The sequence below is a fragment of the Doryrhamphus excisus genome, linkage group LG6 (genome assembly GCF_037039965.1).
Source record: "Doryrhamphus excisus strain RoL-2023G ecotype Guam linkage group LG6, RoL_Dexc_Guam_v1.1, whole genome shotgun sequence".
In the NCBI taxonomy this organism is placed as follows: domain Eukaryota; kingdom Metazoa; phylum Chordata; class Actinopteri; order Syngnathiformes; family Syngnathidae; genus Doryrhamphus; species Doryrhamphus excisus.
Window position 1 is genome coordinate 23,039,774 of NC_136362.1, and position 21,864 is coordinate 23,061,637.

At 41.7% G+C, this 21,864-nt stretch overlaps 1 protein-coding gene across 1 annotated transcript in view; it reads left to right on the plus strand.

Moving 5' to 3' along the window:
• lamb1a (laminin, beta 1a) overlaps positions 1-21,864 on the plus strand; it is a 37,005-nt gene that overhangs the window by 10,700 nt on the left and 4,441 nt on the right. The window contains exons 7-28 of the mRNA XM_078791048.1: positions 320-522; positions 675-795; positions 1,093-1,281; positions 6,017-6,193; positions 6,670-6,782; positions 6,949-7,028; positions 7,236-7,371; positions 7,976-8,134; positions 8,852-8,979; positions 10,506-10,626; positions 11,570-11,771; positions 11,855-11,998; positions 13,340-13,571; positions 13,889-14,052; positions 15,424-15,648; positions 16,294-16,511; positions 16,585-16,681; positions 18,158-18,527; positions 18,598-18,782; positions 19,041-19,282; positions 20,444-20,650; positions 20,739-20,883. Coding sequence (XP_078647174.1) covers positions 320-522; positions 675-795; positions 1,093-1,281; positions 6,017-6,193; positions 6,670-6,782; positions 6,949-7,028; positions 7,236-7,371; positions 7,976-8,134; positions 8,852-8,979; positions 10,506-10,626; positions 11,570-11,771; positions 11,855-11,998; positions 13,340-13,571; positions 13,889-14,052; positions 15,424-15,648; positions 16,294-16,511; positions 16,585-16,681; positions 18,158-18,527; positions 18,598-18,782; positions 19,041-19,282; positions 20,444-20,650; positions 20,739-20,883 — 3,858 coding nt within the window. The remainder of the gene's footprint in view (positions 1-319; positions 523-674; positions 796-1,092; positions 1,282-6,016; positions 6,194-6,669; positions 6,783-6,948; positions 7,029-7,235; positions 7,372-7,975; positions 8,135-8,851; positions 8,980-10,505; positions 10,627-11,569; positions 11,772-11,854; positions 11,999-13,339; positions 13,572-13,888; positions 14,053-15,423; positions 15,649-16,293; positions 16,512-16,584; positions 16,682-18,157; positions 18,528-18,597; positions 18,783-19,040; positions 19,283-20,443; positions 20,651-20,738; positions 20,884-21,864) is intronic.

The window sequence follows — 21,864 nt, forward strand, 5'->3', positions numbered from 1 at the left end:
ATTTGGAATTAAACTATGTGTGCGTGTGTGTGTGTGTGCATGTGCATGCATCAAGGTTTCCTTCCAACTGTACATGGACACTGTACATGTAAAAGGCCTGCTGAGCTCTCATCAAATGTACTTCTGCCACCTTGTGGCCGTTTTTATGGCTTAAAAGTGCAGTGTCAGCAATCTTTTTTTAGTCAGTTACCTCTCGCACAAAAAATGTAAAAGAGAGTGGTGAGAGCATTAAAAAATAGTATAAATATGTCTTTGGTATTGAATTAGTTCATGTTGAATTTACTGGTTTTTGTTTAGTCACCAATTATTATTCTGACAGATATGCTGAAGATCACCAATCTAAGAGTGAAGTTCACCAAACTTCACACACTCGGGGACAACCTGCTTGACTCTCGTATGGAGATTAAAGAAAAGTATTACTATGCTGTCTTTGACATGGTGGTTCGAGGAAACTGCTTCTGCTATGGCCATGCATCAGAGTGTGCCCCCATCCAGCACACCGGTTATACCAGGGAAGGCATGGTAAGTTGCCACGGGAAACGTCTATGCATCTGTGGTGGATGGGAATGTTGCTCTGCTGTGGCATCTGACCTAACCATGACTTGACGAGGAAAGTGTGGACAAATCAATGATTATATTTGGCTTTATAATGGTGTTGTGCTGACATGTTCCAGGTTCATGGTCACTGCATGTGTAATCATAACACCAAAGGACTGAACTGTGAAAAGTGTCAAGATTTCTATCATGACCTCCCATGGAGACCTGCTGAGGGACGGAACACCAATGCTTGCAAGAGTGAGTTGGCACTCTTTTTCTTTGTCTTTTCGATTTATTTTAGAGGCTTTGCCAACAAAGCAGACAGAAGGTCGCAAGACATGACACGGTTATTTTTCTTCCCCGTCACAACTTTGAATGTATAGTAACATCAAGTTAAAAAGCTCTATGGAATAACAAGATTGCGAGAGTGTCATTTAAATATTAAAATGTCACAACACAGCACAGGTTAGCCTCACAGCCTTATGATTAAAAAACTGTAAATATCCATTTGTAGTTAATTGTTTTTTTGATTATGTGTTTCTGTGGTGTCCTCAGAGTGTAACTGCAACCAGCATGCGGACTCATGTCACTTTGACATGGCCGTGTATATGGCTTCAGGAAATGTAAGTGGCGGTGTCTGTGATGACTGTCAGCACAATACTGTTGGATACAACTGTGAGCAGTGCAAGCCTTTCTACTTCCAACACCCGGAGAAAGACGTGAGAGATCCAAATATCTGCCAGCGTGAGTATTGAGTATTTTGGTTTTTATGCTTCTGTCATTCACAAACATGTTGTTCCATTTTTTACAATTCATATGAAAACAATCAATTCTCAATAACAGGAATGACCACTAGGTATGTTCGGATCAGGGATTTACGCTGTCGATTACAATCATCCATTATTGATATATGACGATACTGATCACATGGATTAACTGTACATTTTCACTTCATTTATTATGAGTGCTATTGGTCAGGGCTGCCGTGAGACAATTCCAAGGTAATATTACTATAACGTGCAAATAGGTAATTATTAAAAAATAAACATGCATGCAGGCTTGCATTGCTTGCATGATTTACCTTGAACAGAACAACTACACATTAACACTCAACAAGGTCATCAAATTTTACTATGAGGAAAAGAAAAAGGCTAAAAATCCAGAATAGTTGTTAATCTGCGCGGTGTGGGTGAGTGTGTGCACACGCACAATAGTGTGTCCAAGGACCACCAAACAAGGTGGGACACGTGCAAACAACAAAAACATGTAAACACTGTCGGAAATAAATTAAATTACCGTATTTTCTGGACTGTAAGTCACACCTTTTTTCATAGGTTGGCGTTTCTTGCGACTTGATGAATGAAAACAAAATGAAAATTAAAACTGCAAGCAGTGATGAGCGGGCTCGAGCACCCCAACGCGCTCGGGGGTACGCGCGGGTCGGGGGTACGCGCGGGTCGGGGTCGCGCGCGCGACCGGACGGGCGCGCGGACGCGCCGTACGAAAAACCGCGGCGAGCGGATAAGCGGTAAGGGAGTCACGGCACTTGCAATTTTCCGCCAGGAGGGGGCGACAGCGGCGGCGAGGCGGGTGCGCGGTCACGTCCCGTCCGACACCGCGAACCGCCATAAAAAAATTCACGACGATCGGACCACGCGGTAGGTCCTTGCGGCGGATATACGTTTCCGCCTGTGGGTGGCGCTATAGAGTGGTTGGCCCACACGGTAACGGACCGGAGGGTACCCCGAACCAACAGAAAAAATTAGGGGCCGATCCGACCGTGCGTAAGGAAGTTACGGCTATATACATTTCCACCAGTTGGTGGCGCTATAGCGTATGTACACACACAGTCATAGACCAGAGGGTACCCCAAACCACCAGAAAAAATTTGGGCTTGATCCGACCATGTGGAAGGAAGTTACGGCTATATACATTTCCACCAGTTGGTGGCGCTATACAGTCTATGTACACACACAGTCATAGACCAGAGGGTACCCCAAACCACCAGAAAAAATTTGGGCTTGATCCGACCATGTGGAAGGAAGATACGGCTATATACATTTCCACCAGTTGGTGGCGCTATAGAGTCTATGTACACACAGTATAACAGACCAGAGATTGACCCAACACACCAAAAAAAATTTCAAGACAATCTGACCATGAATCAGGAAGTTACGGCAGATATACATTCCCACCAGTTGGTGGCGCTGTGTTTAGAACATGGCTTCTGGAGCATTAGGTGCGTCCTGTCATGATAGACGTCTCCACCGAAAATCATAGTGATACGTGTAACGGGTGGCGAGGGATAATGAATTGAAACTTCTAGGTGGCGCTAGTGTGTCAATTTAGATTGGTGTCACATGGGAGCACCACCAGGGCGCTCAGGCCTGGATTAAGGCCTCACGTTTAAGATTTCAGCAGCCTGTGACCTTCTGCAGGCAAATGATGACCTTTTGATGGTCAATGGCGAAGGCTGACCATTCGCCGTGGCCACGCCCCCCACATGTGCTTTACACACATCATAGTCCATCAACTGACTTCATCAGTCTGTCAGTCAAACTGTGTATTGACTTTGATGTACATTGCTTCAAGGCAAGGCCAGACACCAGGCAGGGCCAGATATGAAATGGTCAAAGTTTGGTGGCGTGCCACGCCCACATCCTATGGAGCGGCCCAAAATCCTTCGCAATTTAACGTGGGCCATCCGTCTAGTGTCCGTTGATGCAACAACGGACTCATTCGGTCAAACCCCCTAGGAGGAGTTCGTCGAGATACGACCCATACATCCGCCCCCAAATGGCCGCCGCCACCTAAAATGGCCGACTTCCTGTTGGTTTTAGAACATGGGTTATTGAGACTTTTTTGTGCGTCCTGTCACGAGTGATGTCTCCTCCGAAAATCATGCCGATACGTGCAACGGGAGGCGAGGGATAATTATTTTAAAACTTCTAGGTGGCGCTAGTGAGTCAATTTGGCTTGGTTTCATATGGGGGCCACACCAGGCCGCTCAGGCCTGGATTCTGACCCCCCCTATGAGTTTTCAAGCCCATGCGACCTTTTGCGGGCGAATGATGACCTTTTCTATGTAAATGGCGAGGCCTGAGCATTCGCCGCCAGGCCACACCCACCACGTGCGCTTTTCCTGCATCATGGTCCATCAACAGGCTTCACCAGGCTGTCAGGCAGTGACCTTGTGACCCCGATGTTCATCTGATGAATCTCCTGGCAGAAAAGGCCTCATGTAGATGACACGCCTTTAGCCTGTCGCCAATAGGTGGCGCTGCGACAAAATCAGGAAGTGACCTACGGGGACCTTCGGGGCGGGGCCATGATCACATGTACCAAGTATGATGAAGATCTGACCACGTGGAGCCAAGTTATTCACGTCTACAGTTACGCTCAGCGTGCAAGGCCCGGACATATGAAAATGGGCAAAATTTGGGGGCGTGCCACGCCCACATCGTATGGAATATCCCAAAATCCTTCGCAATTTAACGTGGGCCATCCGTCTAGTGTCCGTTGATGCAACAACGGACTCATTTGGTCAAACCCCCTAGGAGGAGTTCGTCGAGATACGACCCCAACTTCTGGCACGAAAAAGGCCGCCGCCATCCAAAATGGCCGACTTCCTGTTCGTTTTCCAATATGGGTTCTTGAGACTTTTTGGTCCGTCCTGTCACGATAGACGTCTCCACCAAGTTTCGTGACGATAGGTGAAACTGGTGGCGGGGGCCAATTTTTTCAAAAATTAAAGGTGGCGCTAGAGAGTCAATTTTGGAACATTGTTTTCGGGACCCCCACCAGATCGAAATTTTCGCCAGACCTGACGCGCTTGCAAAATTTGGTGAGTTTTCGGGCATGTTAAGGCCCTCAAAATGGCCGTCCTTTCGTCAGAATAAAAAACGGAACGATTACAATAGGGCTTTCGCACTGGTCAGTGCTCGAGCCCTAACAAATATATATATCATTTCACAGCCACAAGAGGGCACTCTAGACTTTCACACCGATATCTCCTACTCCTTAACAATTCAATATTTAAACAGTAAAGGTTAGCTTACAAAGACAACTGAGAACGACACAACACAAATGCCCCCCCAAATCATATTCTGCAGACTACAAACTCCAAGTCGTGAAATTTGCAGCTGAAAACAGTAATCGAGCAGCAGAGAGAAAGTTTGGAGTAAGTGAGAAACTTGTTAGGCTACTCTTACTGCCATGAAGAAAACAAAACAGTTACTGTACTTATAACAGTTTGTTATGTTACATAAATACTGGGTTCATGTTTATTTGTGGTGTAGCTCACTAACCATTGTGTTAGCATATCTTGTTCTCTATTCCTTTATTAATGTTAGAACTTGCCTTCCAAGATGACATAATGTCTGTTTTGGTCAGTTAGTAAAATAGATTACTCCCAAAAATGCCACTTGTACTCCAGCGCTACTTATGGATGTTTTTTTTCTACCTAATTATGCATTTTTGGCCTTATGCGACTTAGCGAGTTATAGTCCAGAAAATACAGTAAATTAAATAATGGCCCATACTTCCAATCTTGATATGCATTTACATACAATTTGATGTATGTATTCTTGTATTTTTAATGTGCTTTAGTTTTTTTTTGGCGTCCTGAAAGTTTTCCGCGGCCTGGTTCGGTCCCACCCACAGACTGGAACCGGGCCACAGCCCAGGGTTTAGAGAGCACTGATTGAAGGCATAAATAAAACCCATGCTCGTGTGTTGCAATACATTGTTGTATTACAGAAACTGTATGTACAGAAACTGACATTGGGGGTTCAGAGTTGAGGTTTTTAAATTTAAGTTTTATTTTTTATTATGATGATAATGTTATTATTTTGTCTGTTGTGAGTAATTCAAACCGGCAATAAAACCCTTTTGTTCTGGTTATCAAGTCTGACACTTATGTTCACCTACTGATACTTACTGGTAAGTGTAGAATACTGCATATCACAATTTGAACTAGAAAAGCACTTGGAGAGCGCAGACCTCTGCCAAGTGCCATAGTTCCTCCCATATTGTGATTCACACCACATAAATATTAGTCTTACATTCATTTTATGTACATATTTACATTGCTAATGTCAGCATATATTCTAACACGTAGCATAGTGGCGCAAAGTGTTTATATCTGTGTCTACTTATGAAAATGGCTAAAAATGGTACTATGCTAATGTTAGTATGCTAGCAATGCTAAAGTGCTAATGTTTGCATGCCAAAGTCTTTATATAAGTGTCTACTTAGGAAAATGGCTAAAAATGCTACCATGCTAAAATTAGCATGCTAAATGTTGATTCTGTAGAATCCACTATCAAATATGCACATGATCTTTATTGGATCTAGCAGGTTCAACAAAATCTTTAATTAATCCATTAAGGGTGAGTTATGTGAGTATATGTGTTATGTGAGTCATGTGTTTAACTTTGTGCTTCAACAAACCAAATATTGTCCTCTTTTTTCTTGGTAGCCTGCAGTTGTGACCCCCTGGGCTCCCAGTATGGAGGACTCTGTGATGGGAGGACAGACATTCGAGTCGGACTCATTGCTGGTCAGTGCCGCTGCAAAGCCAATGTGGAAGGTGAACGCTGCGACCGCTGCAAACAAGCGTACTACGGACTCAGTGATGACACCGAAGGCTGCAAGGGTAGGAATCTGGGAGGAATCTGACTGGATGGACGGCATCCACACACAAACACCCTACTTTGGTCATAATATCAGACCTGCCAACTCTGCATGAATTTTGACCCTTGAATATGCTTGTATGCTTTCTTGCTGCTCTCCAGGTAGGATGCTAACATTGTTTTATTTATCTCACCAACTGATACTTAGCATCTTACGGAGGCAGCGTTGGGTAATACTGCTGAACCCATAGCTACGGTACCTAGTCGCTTGTGCCACTCCATGTCGTGCCTCTTCAGAAATGCTCTGGCATCCTCCCAGGAGGGGTGCCCCCCTGAATTAAATAAAAAATTAAAACAAAGTATAATTGAGAAGAACAGAAGTAGTTTTAAAAGTAGTTTTGTAATGAATATGACAGAGAGAAGGTTCATCAATACTAATGCAGTGTGTGCATGACTTGGAAGTGAAGAAAGTATAGAACATATTGTCATGGTGTTTCAGCCTGTACCTGCAGCCTGCTTGGAACAGTTCCAGGAGGGAATCCTTGTGACAGTGAGACAGGAAAGTGCTTCTGTAAACGACTGGTGACAGGTCGAGACTGTGAACAGTGTGTGGTGAGTTAGACGACTGAAACACCAAAAAATGCGACAGGACATTGACAATGCATGAGAAACTGTGAGAGTCAATTTTATGTGCTGTTAAGTGTGATGAGCTTGAATGAAACAAGGTGGGATGTCATAAATGCTAACATCTGTTCTGTGTGTGTGTGTGTGTGTTCAGTCTGAACACTGGGGTCTTAGTAATGACATGGATGGCTGCAGACCATGTGACTGTGACCTGGGCGGAGCAATTAATAACCAGTGAGTTCATACACAGTAAATACATCATCTAACAATCCTTTTATTAACTGCTAACATGTAATTAGCATGAACTGCTGGATACAGGTAAGACATTCATATTGTCATTGATCATACAAATTGGCTGATTCACTATGCAATTTGTAGGCGCAGATGTAAATAGACCGCATGACACTGGTTTGAACGCAACATCGTTGGCATGTTTGGTAGGTGCGATCAGCTGAGTGGTCAGTGCATCTGCAGAGATCACATGTTCGGCCGCCGTTGTGACCAAGTTGAGTCAGGATTCTACTTCATTGCTCTCGACCACTACACCTACGAGGCAGAAGATGCCAACTTTGGACCCGTGAGTCACTGTTGCCATGATGTCTCAGTAGATGTGCCTAATTATCTGTCTAATTATACTTTCTTCATATTAAACCTGGGCTTGAAAGGCTTGCTAGAAATAACAATAAATAACATTCTTGTGCATATCGACAGGGAGACTTTGATGGTTAAAATATACTGTATGTGAAACTATACTTTGCTACTGCATAAGAGTAAATAAAAATACTAATAAATAATAAAGACGCATCTCATCCACCTGTCCCCGACCGTTTCACCGGGAAAGTGGATGTGAATTGGAAAGGCACATGTGCTACACAAGTACTATACAGTATGTACTGTGTGTGCTGCGTGATTTAAATTTGAAATCCCTTTCAATGTGATTTCTTTTTGTCTGGTGCATTTCTGCACTCACTTGCTATCATACTTGGCTTTTCATCCCTCATCCTTTTTTTCCACACCCGATACCCTGCGCACGTTTATCTCAAAATACACAGGTGAAACTGGTCTTGCAAAACTAACGATAAAAGATATTTGAGTTTTATCCATAGCAAATGTTTTAATACAGCAGTATTTCTTGACTGAAAGGTGGTTTTGATGCTTGCCTAATGAGTTTGGTTTCTTAGGGTGTGGTGATGGTTTCGAGGCCCCACCCTCATGACCACAGCCCCACCTGGACAGGTATTGGCCTGGTTAACGTCCCCGAGGGAGCCTTCCTGGAATTCACGATTGATAACATTCCTCACTCGATGGAGTACGACATTCTCATCCGTTATGAGCCTCAGGTAGGAACAGTCTGAAAGGTGAAACTCCTGTCTTGGCTAATGACTAATGGCCCATTTGATTGAACTTTTATAGCAAATTGAATACAGCGTTCCGTCCTTCATCACTCATTTAACTGCAGCAAGTCAGATTTTTTTCAGCAACCTATTTGGTATAGCTGAAAATGTCACTAATTAGTGTAATTTTTCTGCAAACCGACTGGAATTTTGAAATGTCAAAGTCATAGGAACCCAGCACACGTTTGCTACCTGTTATTACCTTTGCCAAGCACAGTGAAAAGCACCATCGTTTGTCTGTTTGTGTTCAAAATTCTCCATGGATTTGGATGACATTTTCAGGTATTGTCTGAAATGGGATATGGAAAAACTGATTACATTTTGGGGATGAGCTAAAATTCTAATGTTTTCCAAAATTCACCCTTTTCCCCACAACTCGTTATTATTAATTTGCGGTTAATTGGCGACTCCAAATTGTCCGTATGTATGAATGTGAGTGTGAATGGTTGTTTGTCTATATGTGCCCTGTGATTGGCTGGCCACCAGTCCATGTACCCCGTCTCTCGCCCGAAGTCAGCTAGGATAGGCTCCAGCATACCCCCACGACCCGAGTCAGGATAAGCGGCACAGAAAATGGATGACTGGATGCATAATATATTTCAGCATCAAAACAACACCTACAAGGTTTTCTTCAGTCATATTCATGCATATGTGTTCCTTCAGCTGCCTGACCAATGGGAGGAGGTTTTGATGACAGTGATGAGGCCAGGACCAATCAGAGCAGATAGTCGTTGTATAAATACTGTGCCAGATGATGACCACCAGATGACTTCACTTCACCCTGGATCACGGTAATCTTTGTTACCTTTGTTACCTCCGGCATGTGCAAGTTGCAAGCGCGGCGAGATGTTCGGTTTGTCTGTGTTCAAAAAAACTTGAAAAGTTTTAAATGGATTCTGATGACATTTTCAGGAATTGTCGCAATCGCAATGGAATGTGGAAGAACTCATTTCATTTTGGGGTTGATCCAAAATTCTAAATTTGACCAAAATTCCTTCTTGTCCCTAAAACGAATCACCTGCTACTACTTCCACATTCCTCAATCGATTCAGCTCATTCCAACATCAACTCAAGCTACTTCCACATTTCTCAACCCATTCAGACAGTTAACTAAGGAGAGTCAGCATCATGAGCGGCCAAAGCTAGAATTAGAATCACAAGATGCAGAGAGGCAAAGCTCATGTCACATATATATTACAATATTATGCAATACAAAACCACAAAAATCCATAACAAAAACAAAATACAACTGAAGTTGCTTGGCCTAGTCACAGAAAAAAAACGAAACTAAAATTATTGCTAGACACGAGGATACAACAAACAAACAACAAAACGTTGCTGAGAACCCAGCAGGAAAAAATACACAAAAATACTAAGGTCAGGGAAAGTACATAATGCTGGGAGAAGCATGTAGCAGGCATGGATGCAGGAAGACAATCTGGCACAAATAAGTGACAGAGCAGGGCGTAAGTAGTCCAAGCATAATTGGCAACAGGGGTGTGTAATGAGCGCCTCCCAGACAAGCATTAGTGTACTGCAACAAATGACCAGCAGAGGGCAGCAAAGCAGCACCACCGCTCATGACATTCATGCCATTTTCCACATACCAGGAATTCCCACTTTTCTTGACATTCACGTTTTTGGAATGCAAAATGCCTTTGATGCCTTCTGGGTTATTGTTATTATTGTTATGTTATTTACTTTTTTTCCGGGGGAGGGTCTATTTTAAATTTTACTCAAATACAAATACGGGCTGCATTGCACACCCCTAAAATATAAAAATATATAAAATATTGTAAATTGTTTTCAAACTAATTGTAGTCAATATGTGCATAAATAATAAGCTATATAGCATATGCAGTATATACATTTATATTACTGTGCCATGTAATGCAGAAAATACGGTTCCTCCTCTACAACAACACTCGACCAGAACTAGGCTCATGGGACTAAGGTGGGGGGTTAAGTCACAGTTGATGCACTACACTGCTGATAGGGATGTCGTACAAATTTTTGTCAAAAAAATCCCAATTATCCTTTTAATTAACTTTTAACTTTTAATAAAAATTTGTATTAACTAATTGTAACACTTTATAAAAGCAGAAAAAAATCAATGTTTTGACAGAATGCGACTAGTTTGTGGAAATGCGACAATTAATTATCAATAGTTATGTCTTGCCTCAGTTTGAATTGTTCATGTAGCTTGATCTTCTTTCTTCCCAAATGCTAATTTGAATGAATTCTGACTTTTATTTTGGCTCTTGATTGATTGCCATATCTTGCATTGTTATCATGTCCATTTGTTCTTTGTTCTCAGACATGTGGCCCTTCCCAGACCAGTGTGTTTTGAATCTGGTCTGAACTACACCATCCGCCTTAGTCTGCCTTTGTACTCCGCCCTCAGTGATGTTCAATCTCCGTACACGCTCGTTGATTCGGTGAGAAAACCTTAACCTTTGGGATCAGATTTTAATACTAGAAGACCATAACGGACACTGCTATTATAGATTATTTTTGTTATAGATTCTTTTTTTATTGTCAGATGAGACCTTAAAGGGTCAATGGCATGATTTGATCAACTTTGTTTAAATATGTTATATGTTGTTTGTAATTGGGTTCTACATTCTTCATTTTTTGAAAGTGAACGGTAAATTAGCAAAAATTACATTTTTATACAACAATGACAAATTTGTGGTTGCAGTAAAATGTTATTTCCGGAAGTGACATAAGTGACACCTCTCACCCACACGTACGAGGCAAACGATGTTTATAGTGAAGGTTTGAGAAATATGTCAATAGCTTTTCGAGGAGAAACATTTGGAAATTAAATAGAGAACATGGACTTAAGTCCCGAGTCATGGAGATGAAGATTGGTTGCCTTTAAAACACAGAATTATTCTGGCGTGCTTATCCTTAGCCCTCGCACCCCACCATCAACCTATTTTTGTGAAAAGATGTTCATATAACGTATAATGCTTTGAAGCCTTGTTGCTACGGTGGAATAGTGTTAGTGAATAGTGAATAGTGAATAGTGAACACAAGTTTTGGCAGGATTACTATTTTGAGAAAAAATATTTCCAACAAAGTTGGCAAGCTACTTTGAGAAGTGTTTGTTTAGCCTGCTTTCGCCGAGAGGTGTTACTCCGCTGATGTCCAGTTGGCCATGCCTACCATCGTGAAGGATAAGTCCTAACCTCTTTAAAAAAAAACAAGCAACGTGGAACATAGTTCTAAACAATGCATAATATGTTTAAGCAAACTGTAGCCATCATGTCAGGGATCCTTTAATTATGAGTAAAACTGGTCTCACTTTGTTGTGACCACAAAGGTTGAGACAAAACTCCTTCAGGTTTGAGAACCGACACATCTTCTTCTTGTCAGATTGTGCTGATGCCTCACTGTAAGAACCTGGACCTGTTTACTGCCTCAGAAGGAGGCGAAGCTGGCGAAAATCGTGGATGGGAAACATTTCAGCGTTATCGTTGTTTGGAGAACAGCCAGAGCGTGATCAAGACACAGACGACCGAAATTTGCAGAAACTTTATCTTTAGCATTTCTGCAATGCTACACCAGGGAGCTAAAGGTACGAGTATGACAGGAGACTGATGATGTTGAGTAAAATTCACAATCAAAAGATCAGAATGTAGACTTATCTGAATTTTTCAGAATGCCAGTGTGACCCACAAGGATCTCTAAGCACAGTGTGCGACCCAAATGGAGGCCAATGTCAGTGTCGCCGTCACGTCATCGGCAGAGAGTGCAACAGATGTGCTCCAGCCACATTCCAGTTTGGACCAAGTGGCTGCAAAGGTATATGTACATATGTGTATATACCCACGTATGTATATACCCACGTATGTATATACCCACAGCATATGTCACAGCTGTGTTTGTAAATGCCGAAATAATTATCTTGTCACACAGAAGGGGGCCAAAAGTCAAAACCTACTTTAGGTTTTGGGCTGAACTGGACATTACCTCTTGTGTATTCAATCATTTTGACTTTTGGTCTCAATTTTACACCCTTATAAAGAATGGTTGTGCATTTTGTCATGTATATGTACAATATTGTTTCCACTTTCAAAATTAAAATGCCACAGGAGTCATTTATACCGGTAAAGTGGCTTAATCATGCAAATCCCTTTAAGCACTTTGTTTGATAAGATCTGTAATGTTGGCCAACTCAATGCTATTTTACGGTTGGGCTGGAGTGTGGCACATGTGGTTTAGTATAGCGTTTAGCGGGTGTCCAAAGTGTGGCTTAGGGGCCATCTGTGTGATGTGGCTCATTGCAGGAATAAAATAAGATAATAGTCAGTATCAATTGCCTTGAAGAAAATACATGTCACACAGGACAATTCCGCCATTTTACAGAGTGAAAATATGAAAATATGAAAATGAAATGTGAAAAATTTATAATGGTTATTATCATATGTCATCATAACAATAGTTTATTTGGTCTCAAAAATGTAAACAATAATATCCTTTAGCACCAATTTACAATCCTTTAGTGACTCGGCTAACTCAATTCATTCAGTCATATTTTTTACTGTACTTTTCTATTATGGTTTTTCCACTGTTTCCATTGTGACCTACATATCTCCTGAAAGTATGATGCCAACTGGAGCCGGCTCATTGCTCATCTCCGTGGCTGGGTGCATACACGCCTTTCCCGCCTCTCCCCTCATCCAACCGTAAAGAACCAATCACTGCATTATGCAAATGAGCCAACACACAACGTGGACTTTGTGGAAACAGAGAAAGTGACCCATTAGACAACTAAAGATTCATATAACATTCGTTGTTAAAATCTGGCTGTAGGATATACATTAATTATTTTCATAGACCTGTGTTTAATGTGACAGAGGTGGTCTACATGGTGAGCCTCATAAGTCAGACTGTTACTGTATGTTCTACTGTATTATGACCTGATTTCCAGTGGCTTGACAAGCTTGTTGCGAGTGCTCTGACAGCTCGTGATTGATTCCGGCCAGAGAAAGTGTGGCACAGTATCGTTAGCACAGTCTAATTAGGTATCATCTCTGAAAAAAACATTTCCGTCGATCTCTCGCGTGTATCTGAAAAAAACCACGCTATAAGTGAGAAGGTATATCCAGAATCTGAACTGATGTTCTGTCTTTGTGTTTGCAGTATGTGACTGCGACCCTCAAGGCTCACAGACCCCGGTTTGCGATCACGTCACGGGTCAATGTGCTTGTGTTTCGGGAGCGTATGGACGTCAGTGTAATCGCTGTCTGCCAGGCCACTGGGGCTTCCCGACTTGCCGCCCATGCTCCTGTAATGGGCACACAGAAGACTGTGATGATCTCACTGGAGAGTGCCTCAGTTGCAGACATTATAGCACAGGACACAACTGTGACAGGTGAGTTCCAGTACATAAGATGTTCCGAGGGAAATATACATGACTCTAGTTTACTCAATGAAAACCGATATAGCCCTTTAAGCGCCAAAGTCACAAACAAGCAACATTCATGCCGAGATAAAGGGGCTCCACTGTGTACACATGATAACTCCAACCACTAACCCATCTTCTCCAGAGTGACACCAGCTATCGACTTCAAACTCCTTTTCTATGTACTTGCCCAGTAGAGTTGGTTCTGATTCTGACACGGATTCTGATCTGTTAATAAAGGACAGTCTCCACTCAAGAGAATCTCACGATCATTCTTTCCTGTTAAGGTGTTTGGATGGGTACTATGGCAATCCCATGCTGGGTGCAGCTGACCACTGCCGCCCCTGCATGTGTCCTGACGGCCCTAGTAGTCTGCGGCAGTTTGCAAGAAGTTGTTTCCGTACCGATGATTCTCAACAAGCCTTCTGCGTCTGTGACACTGGATACAAAGGTACTTCAACATTGTATGGGAGACATCAATTGGTTTTACGTGTATACATTTTATTAGCACAGATGTACAAATAGATATATGTTTCATTTAAAAATGATGGTAACCACCACAAACAGGAAAGGTGAAAAAAGCATAATTGTGTAAATATTAGGAATATCAAAGTTAACATGTTAATCACGCATTAACGGAAGTTCCCTTTCAAATTTTTTGATGCGCGATTAATGTGAGCTCCTGTTTGTCCTGTTTGAGTTTGACCCTCGGTCCCCACCGTAGTTTGGTTGAAGAACGGTAACTCTGTAGCCACAAGCTGGAACAAATATTGATGGGAAATGGAGAAAGAAAAGAGTATTTAGATTGGTAAAGTTAGCTTCAAAGCCCTGGTAGATGGCTCTTGTAGCAAGACCAAAGTTATTTGTATCTACTGTCGCTGTGTTTGACTTATCCTGGATTCCATGGCCTACCAGAGACTGGAGCAGTGCAGGTATTGTTTTTATTGTCATATCCAGTGCTACCTTGGCATAAGAGTGGCCCAACTAACCAGTGCTTTTCACACTTTTACATCTCTCTGATGATTTTGGCATTAAACTGCCAGCTAAATTGGAGTTCCAGCTGCTATGATGGGCTGTCAATGTGATGCCCGTGGCTGAAGTCCAATGTTCTGCTAGCATGGAACTACCACAATGATGCACATTAGCACTCAAAGTCATCAAATCTTATCTTTATGCATTCGGGAGCAAATATGAGGTGAAAGAAAAAGGGGGGAAATATACCCATACAGCCCTCTTTGCATCGGAGAATGGTGCGTCGGTGCATTCAATGACCGTTGAAAAAATAGGACAAATCGCAAATTGCATTAAACATTCAAAAACTGTGGAAATAGTTACAGCATTTTAATACAATAATATTTACTGTAATATAGTGATTACTGTCTATTTATTTTAATGTGTTTTAAAAGAGAAATCAAATAATTATTGAGTTTGCAATTTGGATGAAATGTTTTATGACTATTTTTTGTTTGGTTTTAGGTATTTTCATTTGTACATTTCATGAAGGAAAGGTGCATTGAGGCAATTCTTTAATAACAATCCTTTCTGAATGTTCCTAAATAGTCTTTTACTCACAAACAGAATCATCATATCAATATAAATATCATCATATAAAAAATCATAAATATGCTAATATTATTTTGAGCTGACACAAATAAACAAAAATATGTTAGTGTGAGAGGTTTCACTTGCTCATTTTTAAGCTCACTGTCACATCACCATTAAATACAATATCGTGGAAAAATGAATGAATTTCAGAAAAATTGAGAAATAGAACTATAAGATTTGCCATAGAAATTTAGGTAAAGGAATTTTTCTTTTTCAGGTGCTCGATGTGATGAGTGCTCCCCTGGTTACTATGGAAACCCTGATGTGGGCGGAGGGTCGTGCCAGCCCTGCCAGTGCAACAACAACATTGATATGCTGGACCCACAATCCTGTGACGTCCGAACTGGCGAGTGCCTTCGCTGCCTGTACCACAGTGAGGGGGATTCCTGTGAATATTGCATGCTGGGATACTATGGCAATGCCCTACTGCAGGACTGCAAGAGTAAGTTGATTTCACTGCATGTGGAATTTTTTGAGAATTTCAATTTTGTGGTACTACTCTCTTCTTGACAGAGTGGAACACTGGAATGACACACGCTTACCAGCCTTAGCCATCATCTTCACAAGGTCTTTAGCTTTGGTTCTAGGGTTGATTGGCACATTTCAGACGTGTGGATCTCTGGGACAAAGACATCCTGCCCTTCCTTGTGGGTGTGATGGCTGGACATTCCCGTGTTTCTGTTTATGATTGTGGATAATTGGAACAGAACGCGGGCCTTCAAGCATCTGGAAATTGCACCTGAGGGTGAACCAGACTTTTGGAACTCTTGTGGAGCTTTCTTTTGATTTTCCAATAATGTCAAACAAGAAAGCTGCAAACATGTGCAGGCGTACCTCCAACTAACTCGTATCTTGTCAGTTATGAGAATCTTCCAAAGCCATGTCATTCTCCTGTGGGCTTCTCTGCATTGACAGCCCTAATTCTGATTGACAGCCCTAATTCTGACATATTGTATGTTTTGAAAGCAGCTCCATTGTTGGTTTTTTGCACTTCCGGTTCTTGTTTCCACATAGACGCTAACAAGGACGTTTGGAGAGCGAGAGAGAGAGTTGCAGTTACTGATGATTACTTTGCTGTATTCCACAGAGTGCATTTGTCATCCACTGGGCAGTGATTCCACCAGCTGTCAATCATCAGGTGACTGTCACTGTGACCGCGCTAGTGGTCAGTGCCAGTGTCTCCCCAATGTGATTGGCCTGCACTGTGACCGTTGCGCGCCTGACACGTGGAACATGGCAAGCGGTAGCGGCTGCCAGGCTTGTGACTGTGACACTAAGCATTCATACGAGACGTCGTGCAATGAGGTAAGCGGTGCTGCTATCAAAATCGGTTGTTGCAGCTAAACATGATGTCAGAACATAGAACTTATTTCCACAGATCAGCGGTCAGTGTTCATGTATGCCAGGTTTTGGAGGCAGGACATGCAGAGAGTGTAGAGAGCTGTTCTGGGGAGACCCGGAGGTCCAATGTCATGGTAGGTGAACATGTCATTTTCATTATGGTATTACGGTAATTCTCTGACACTTAGACTCTGACATAGAGTGGGGAAAATAAGTATTTGCTGATTTTATAGGTATACCTCCTTAATAATGCCTGACTGTAGTATGTAGCTGCATATAAAATAATGTTTCATGTGCTTTTGCCTTTAAGAAATATAGACATGTTAATTATTAATAACACAGTAATATAACAGTAAAACAGAACAGTAAACAGTAAAACAGAACACATTCCTCTCACCAGAATGCACAGTTGTTTTAGTTCAGGCAAAGGTGCCCGTCACATTTTGTACACTTGATGCCAGGATGACTCGTGCAGCGTTGCAACTGTCATTTGTGGCCAGGGACCCCCAGCATCAGCACCCCTCTTGTGTGGGAATAGCCGTTAGCCTTGGCTAGCCCCGCGCTGCTTCAACTCTCGCTCCACGGCCCCCGCTTTTTGGTCGACAGTTCATTGGATGGATTAAAACGCATAAGAATTTCCAACACCGTATGTAGAAAATGGATGTATCGATGATTTCTGTAAAGCTTTACTTTAAAATGTCCACAGAAAAATGTCTGACTTTATTCCTACAATATTTTAATTTCATTAAATAATATAACTTTTCCCCAACCTAATATTGCAACTTTACTTAGTTTTGTTGTTTCTTACATTTTTAAAACACTGTTTTTCAAATCTAAGTTATTAAAATGAAATTATTTTTCCATATTAAATTATTATTATTATTATTATTATTTTATTATTATTATTATTATGTTATAGTAATAATAGTTATTATAATTATAATTATTATAAATATTATATTTTTCATAATATTAAAAGTTTATTCTCATAAAATTGCAACTTTTTTCGCTCAAAGTGGACTTATTATGCAAATTCCCGGCTTTTGTATTGAGTTGTGGGCTCCTATAGAGCAGCTATACACAATAACCTGCACAGAAAGCTTTCTAGATCTTCCAGAATCTGCACATATTTCAGTTGCTGTGATTGGGCTTACTCAGCTTGTACAGCGAGCAGCTTGTACAGCTTGTGCCCGGCACGCCCATATAAGGAAGTCCGGGTCACTGTGATATCACAGTGTTAGAAAAAAAACTATCTGAAACCAAGCATTCAGACCCATCACTAAATTCTTTAAACTTATTTCAGGACTCACTTCCAAATGCACTTTGCCATAGTTGAACACAAGAATACAACATTTTAACAACATTTATAGGTCAGAAAAGTGGAAAAAAAACATAATATTTTGATTTCAACTCGTAAAATTGCAGCATTCTTTTCCAGTTTCTGTGATTGTTTCATTGAAAGTTTCTTGTAAAATCTCTTTTTGTCATTTTGACTTTATTCACGTTATATTACGATGTTATTCTCTCCCCAGAAACTACATTTAAATATATAAGTTTTATTGTATTAAGAAAGGTTCCCATTCTAAAGCCATGTGTGGTTCTTTCATCAGCATGTGACTGTGATCCTCGTGGTATCGCTCAGCAGCAATGCAACAGAAACAACGGTCACTGTGCATGTGAAGAAGGCGTGTCCGGACCACGCTGTGACACATGCGCCCGTGGGTTCTCTGGTACCTTCCCTAACTGCAAGCGGTGCCACCAGTGCTTCTCGGAATGGGATGCTGTCGTTGGGCAGCTCACAAATCAGACACACCGCCTTGCAAACAAGGTAAATGCTATCAAAGCTAGCGGAGTCGCTGGACCCTACAGAAAACCGATTGATATCATGGAGAGGAGCGCCTCCGACATCTACGCCATCCTGAACCAGAATCCCGCCTCTCAACCACTAAGCGAGATCCAGCAGCTCCTACAAGAGGCTAGGTGAGAATGGATTTGTCTGAACTGACTGGCTTTAATATGTCAAAGCTAACCAATGACATCTGTCCGTCAGTGACTTGATGGAGGCTCTTAGCCAGTCACTGAATGACACTGAAAGGACGCTGCTCGACGTGCAGGAAGATGACAACATCATGGAGAATGAACTGAAATTGCTGACGGCGCATGCTCAGAAACTGGAGCAGACAGTTCAGGACATTTTGGATCAGGTTGAGTTCATTAAGAACTCCGACATCAGAGGTGAGAACAGACACATTCTGTACAGCAGGGATTTGAGTATTTGATCCCCACAATTTAGGAACGCCACAGTATTAACTGCATGATGCTGCAATTTCAGCCAAATTACAATTTTGTGCTTTTCATCAGCTTTCATTAAAGGGAGATTGCGATACAGAGACCATATTTTTATGTCAATATTAGGCCCATAATTCATTATTAGGTGTTTATTCTTCTTCTTCTTATTAGTGATTATTTCAATGTGTATTTCTGTGTTGACAGGCGCTGCAAACAGTGTTAGTAAGTACTTCCTGCAGTCTCAGGTGGCTGAAGGTCAAGCAAATGCCTCAACTATTGACCCTGGCAGTCCTGTGGAGAACTCTGCTAAACTACGGGAACTCACTGGGGACAAGATGAACCAAACCAGGGATGAGTTCCTCAGGAGACACACTGAGCATGCTCAGAGACTGGATGAACTGGCTGGACAAATACAGACTTTGGACCTGACAGAGCTCAGCCACAAGGTACAGATGCCGGCGAGGGCTGCCTTCAAGTCTTAATCATCAAAATGATGAGTTGGACGAGATGGCAGGAAACATCTGGGAGTGCATGGCACAGTCTGGGCAGCATCTGGTTGGTGTGGGAGGGGAAATATGTGATTATTCGGCTAAGCACATTTTTGTATGTTTTGTCATACAATCATTTATTCAGCCAAAAATCCCCACCACCACCAACTAGGAGTTAATTAAATTGTATGCGATCTATCACGCAACAAGGAAATCAGATGTTCCAGCTGCAGAAAGACACAAAAAGCACACTAAAACCAAATACCTGTACATGTAAGATAGCAAGAAAAGCCAATATAAACATATTAACAAGACAAAAAAACGAGTTATACTTACTGCGTTATTCAAGTGTTGACTTACCAAAGAGATGATGCGTTAACCGTTCACTAATGGATGTCATTTGTAGTGCAGTGAAAACAGCCAGACGTTTGCAGAAGTGCATTTAATAAAAGCTCAGCATATGAATTTGAATGGAAAATAAAAACATACTGTATATGACAGCAAGGAGGAAGCAGAACATTGGATTGTAGCACGCAGATGCTTTTAATAGTTTAATTCCAAATGTGAAATTGTTTTGATTAAAAACAACCAATTTTTGTGCTGTTTACATTTGCAAAGGGAAAAGTTACGCTTGAAATGTATCTCATCACAAAAAGCTGGTTTTGTCCCTTTTTTAATCAGGAATTTTATTTTCCTGATACTTATTTATGTGCTCACTGCTGATTACAAAAAACAAAGAAAGGTAGAAACAAAACACAAAACAAAAGGTAGAAACACTTTTTTGCTGAAGAAAGACAGGAGTTGAATCTTTCATTTGGTAGGTTCCATGTTTATATAGCCATAGAACCCGATATTCTGTGTTCTTTAAAGATCAGTCAAAATCATCTAAAACGATACTGGAGGGGTTGTCTTTTGAAAAAAGACTGTATTGAATGAGACATGTCCCATATCAACAAATATGATTGATAGACGAAGCTTTAAGACGATACGAAGTGGCATCCCTGTTCTAACTGTCACGGGGCCCAGACAAGGTGATGGAGTCTGAATGGATAAAGCCAACCATTCACGGAGGCTGCTCTCTGTGTGTAAATGTTAATTTGATCTTTTATGGCTCTCCAGACATGCGGGAATCCAACAAGTCAGAAATCATGTTGGTTGTCCGCCTGCGGGGGTCTCGGCTGTGTGAATGCAGAAGGTGGTCCTCAGTGTGGAGGGGAAGAATGTGATGGTGTGTTGACAAAAGTCCATTCCAGCTGGCAGAAGGCTGGTGACACTGAACAGGACATATTACATGCCATGGGGAAGGTGGACAAACTTGCAAAGATGGTGAGACCCCAGTCCATGATATTAAAATGTCAGATACTTTTTATGATTGTGCTCCTTCCGGACTATATATGTTATATAACATCCTCAGGTGTCAGCACTCAAACAACAGGCAGATGATGCAAAAATGAGTGCTCACGACATCCTTATGAAGACCAACAAGACCAAACACAAAGTTGACCGGAGCAACAAGGACTTGAGGACCCTCATCAGACAGATTAGAGACTTTCTTACACGTACGTCTTGGATTTCTTTGTTTCTCTGTTTTTGTTACCTGTGTCATCGTGTATTTAAAAAAATGATTTATAGATTTTTTCATGTTATCCCATTTTAAGAATACAAAAAACACCTTCACAAACAAGGTAGACTCAGTGGGGGAAATATGTATTTGACCCCAGGTTTGTCTACTACAGTTCAACATTGTATAATTTTAATGAAATATAAGAATATGGATATGAATATGGAAAGAATATGGAATAATGCATTGTAGGGCCGGGCGATATATCCATATTCACTTTCAGCAAGATATCAAAACCAACCATCAAGGCCAGCTGTTAAACATAATCCTGCTAGTGTTTCCTAGTCTCATACCAGCTTGGCGTGCCTTGAACACATCACTAGGAAGGCATCAAGGAGGCCACCTTATGTGAATGACCTGCGTCTCCCCTCTGAGGCCCTCCTGGGTGGAGGAGGGTGATGATACTTGGACTGTCTCCCGGTCAACAGATATTGATCTGATCAGATGCTCTAATCACCTTCTTGTCTACTAGCACCGTGCCCTCTTCTCTCAAAACCGCCTCGGTCACTCCAGTACTCAAAAAAACCTGGTCTTGAGCCCCATGTTCTAAATAACTACTGACCAATATCTAAGCTTCCATTTATTTCCAAGTTACTAAAGCCGCTCAACTCCAGGACCTTCTACTAACTAACCAGTTCTTCCAGTACTTTCAGTCAGGTTTTCAGTCCTGAACCAGCTCTCGTTCTTATCTCCAATGACCCCCCCCCCTTGCAGCAGACTCTGGCCTTCTCTCCATTCTCGTCCCGCTGGACCTTAGCCCAGCTTTTGATAGCATTTTTTGTTATTTTGGCATCCACTTTCATTGCTATGCTGATGACACCCAGATCGATATCTCAACTGAGCCCTCCTTCTTCAAGCCATCACTAACTGGATGTCCATCAATAAGCTCAAACTAAACGGTAATAAAAGTCAAGTTCTA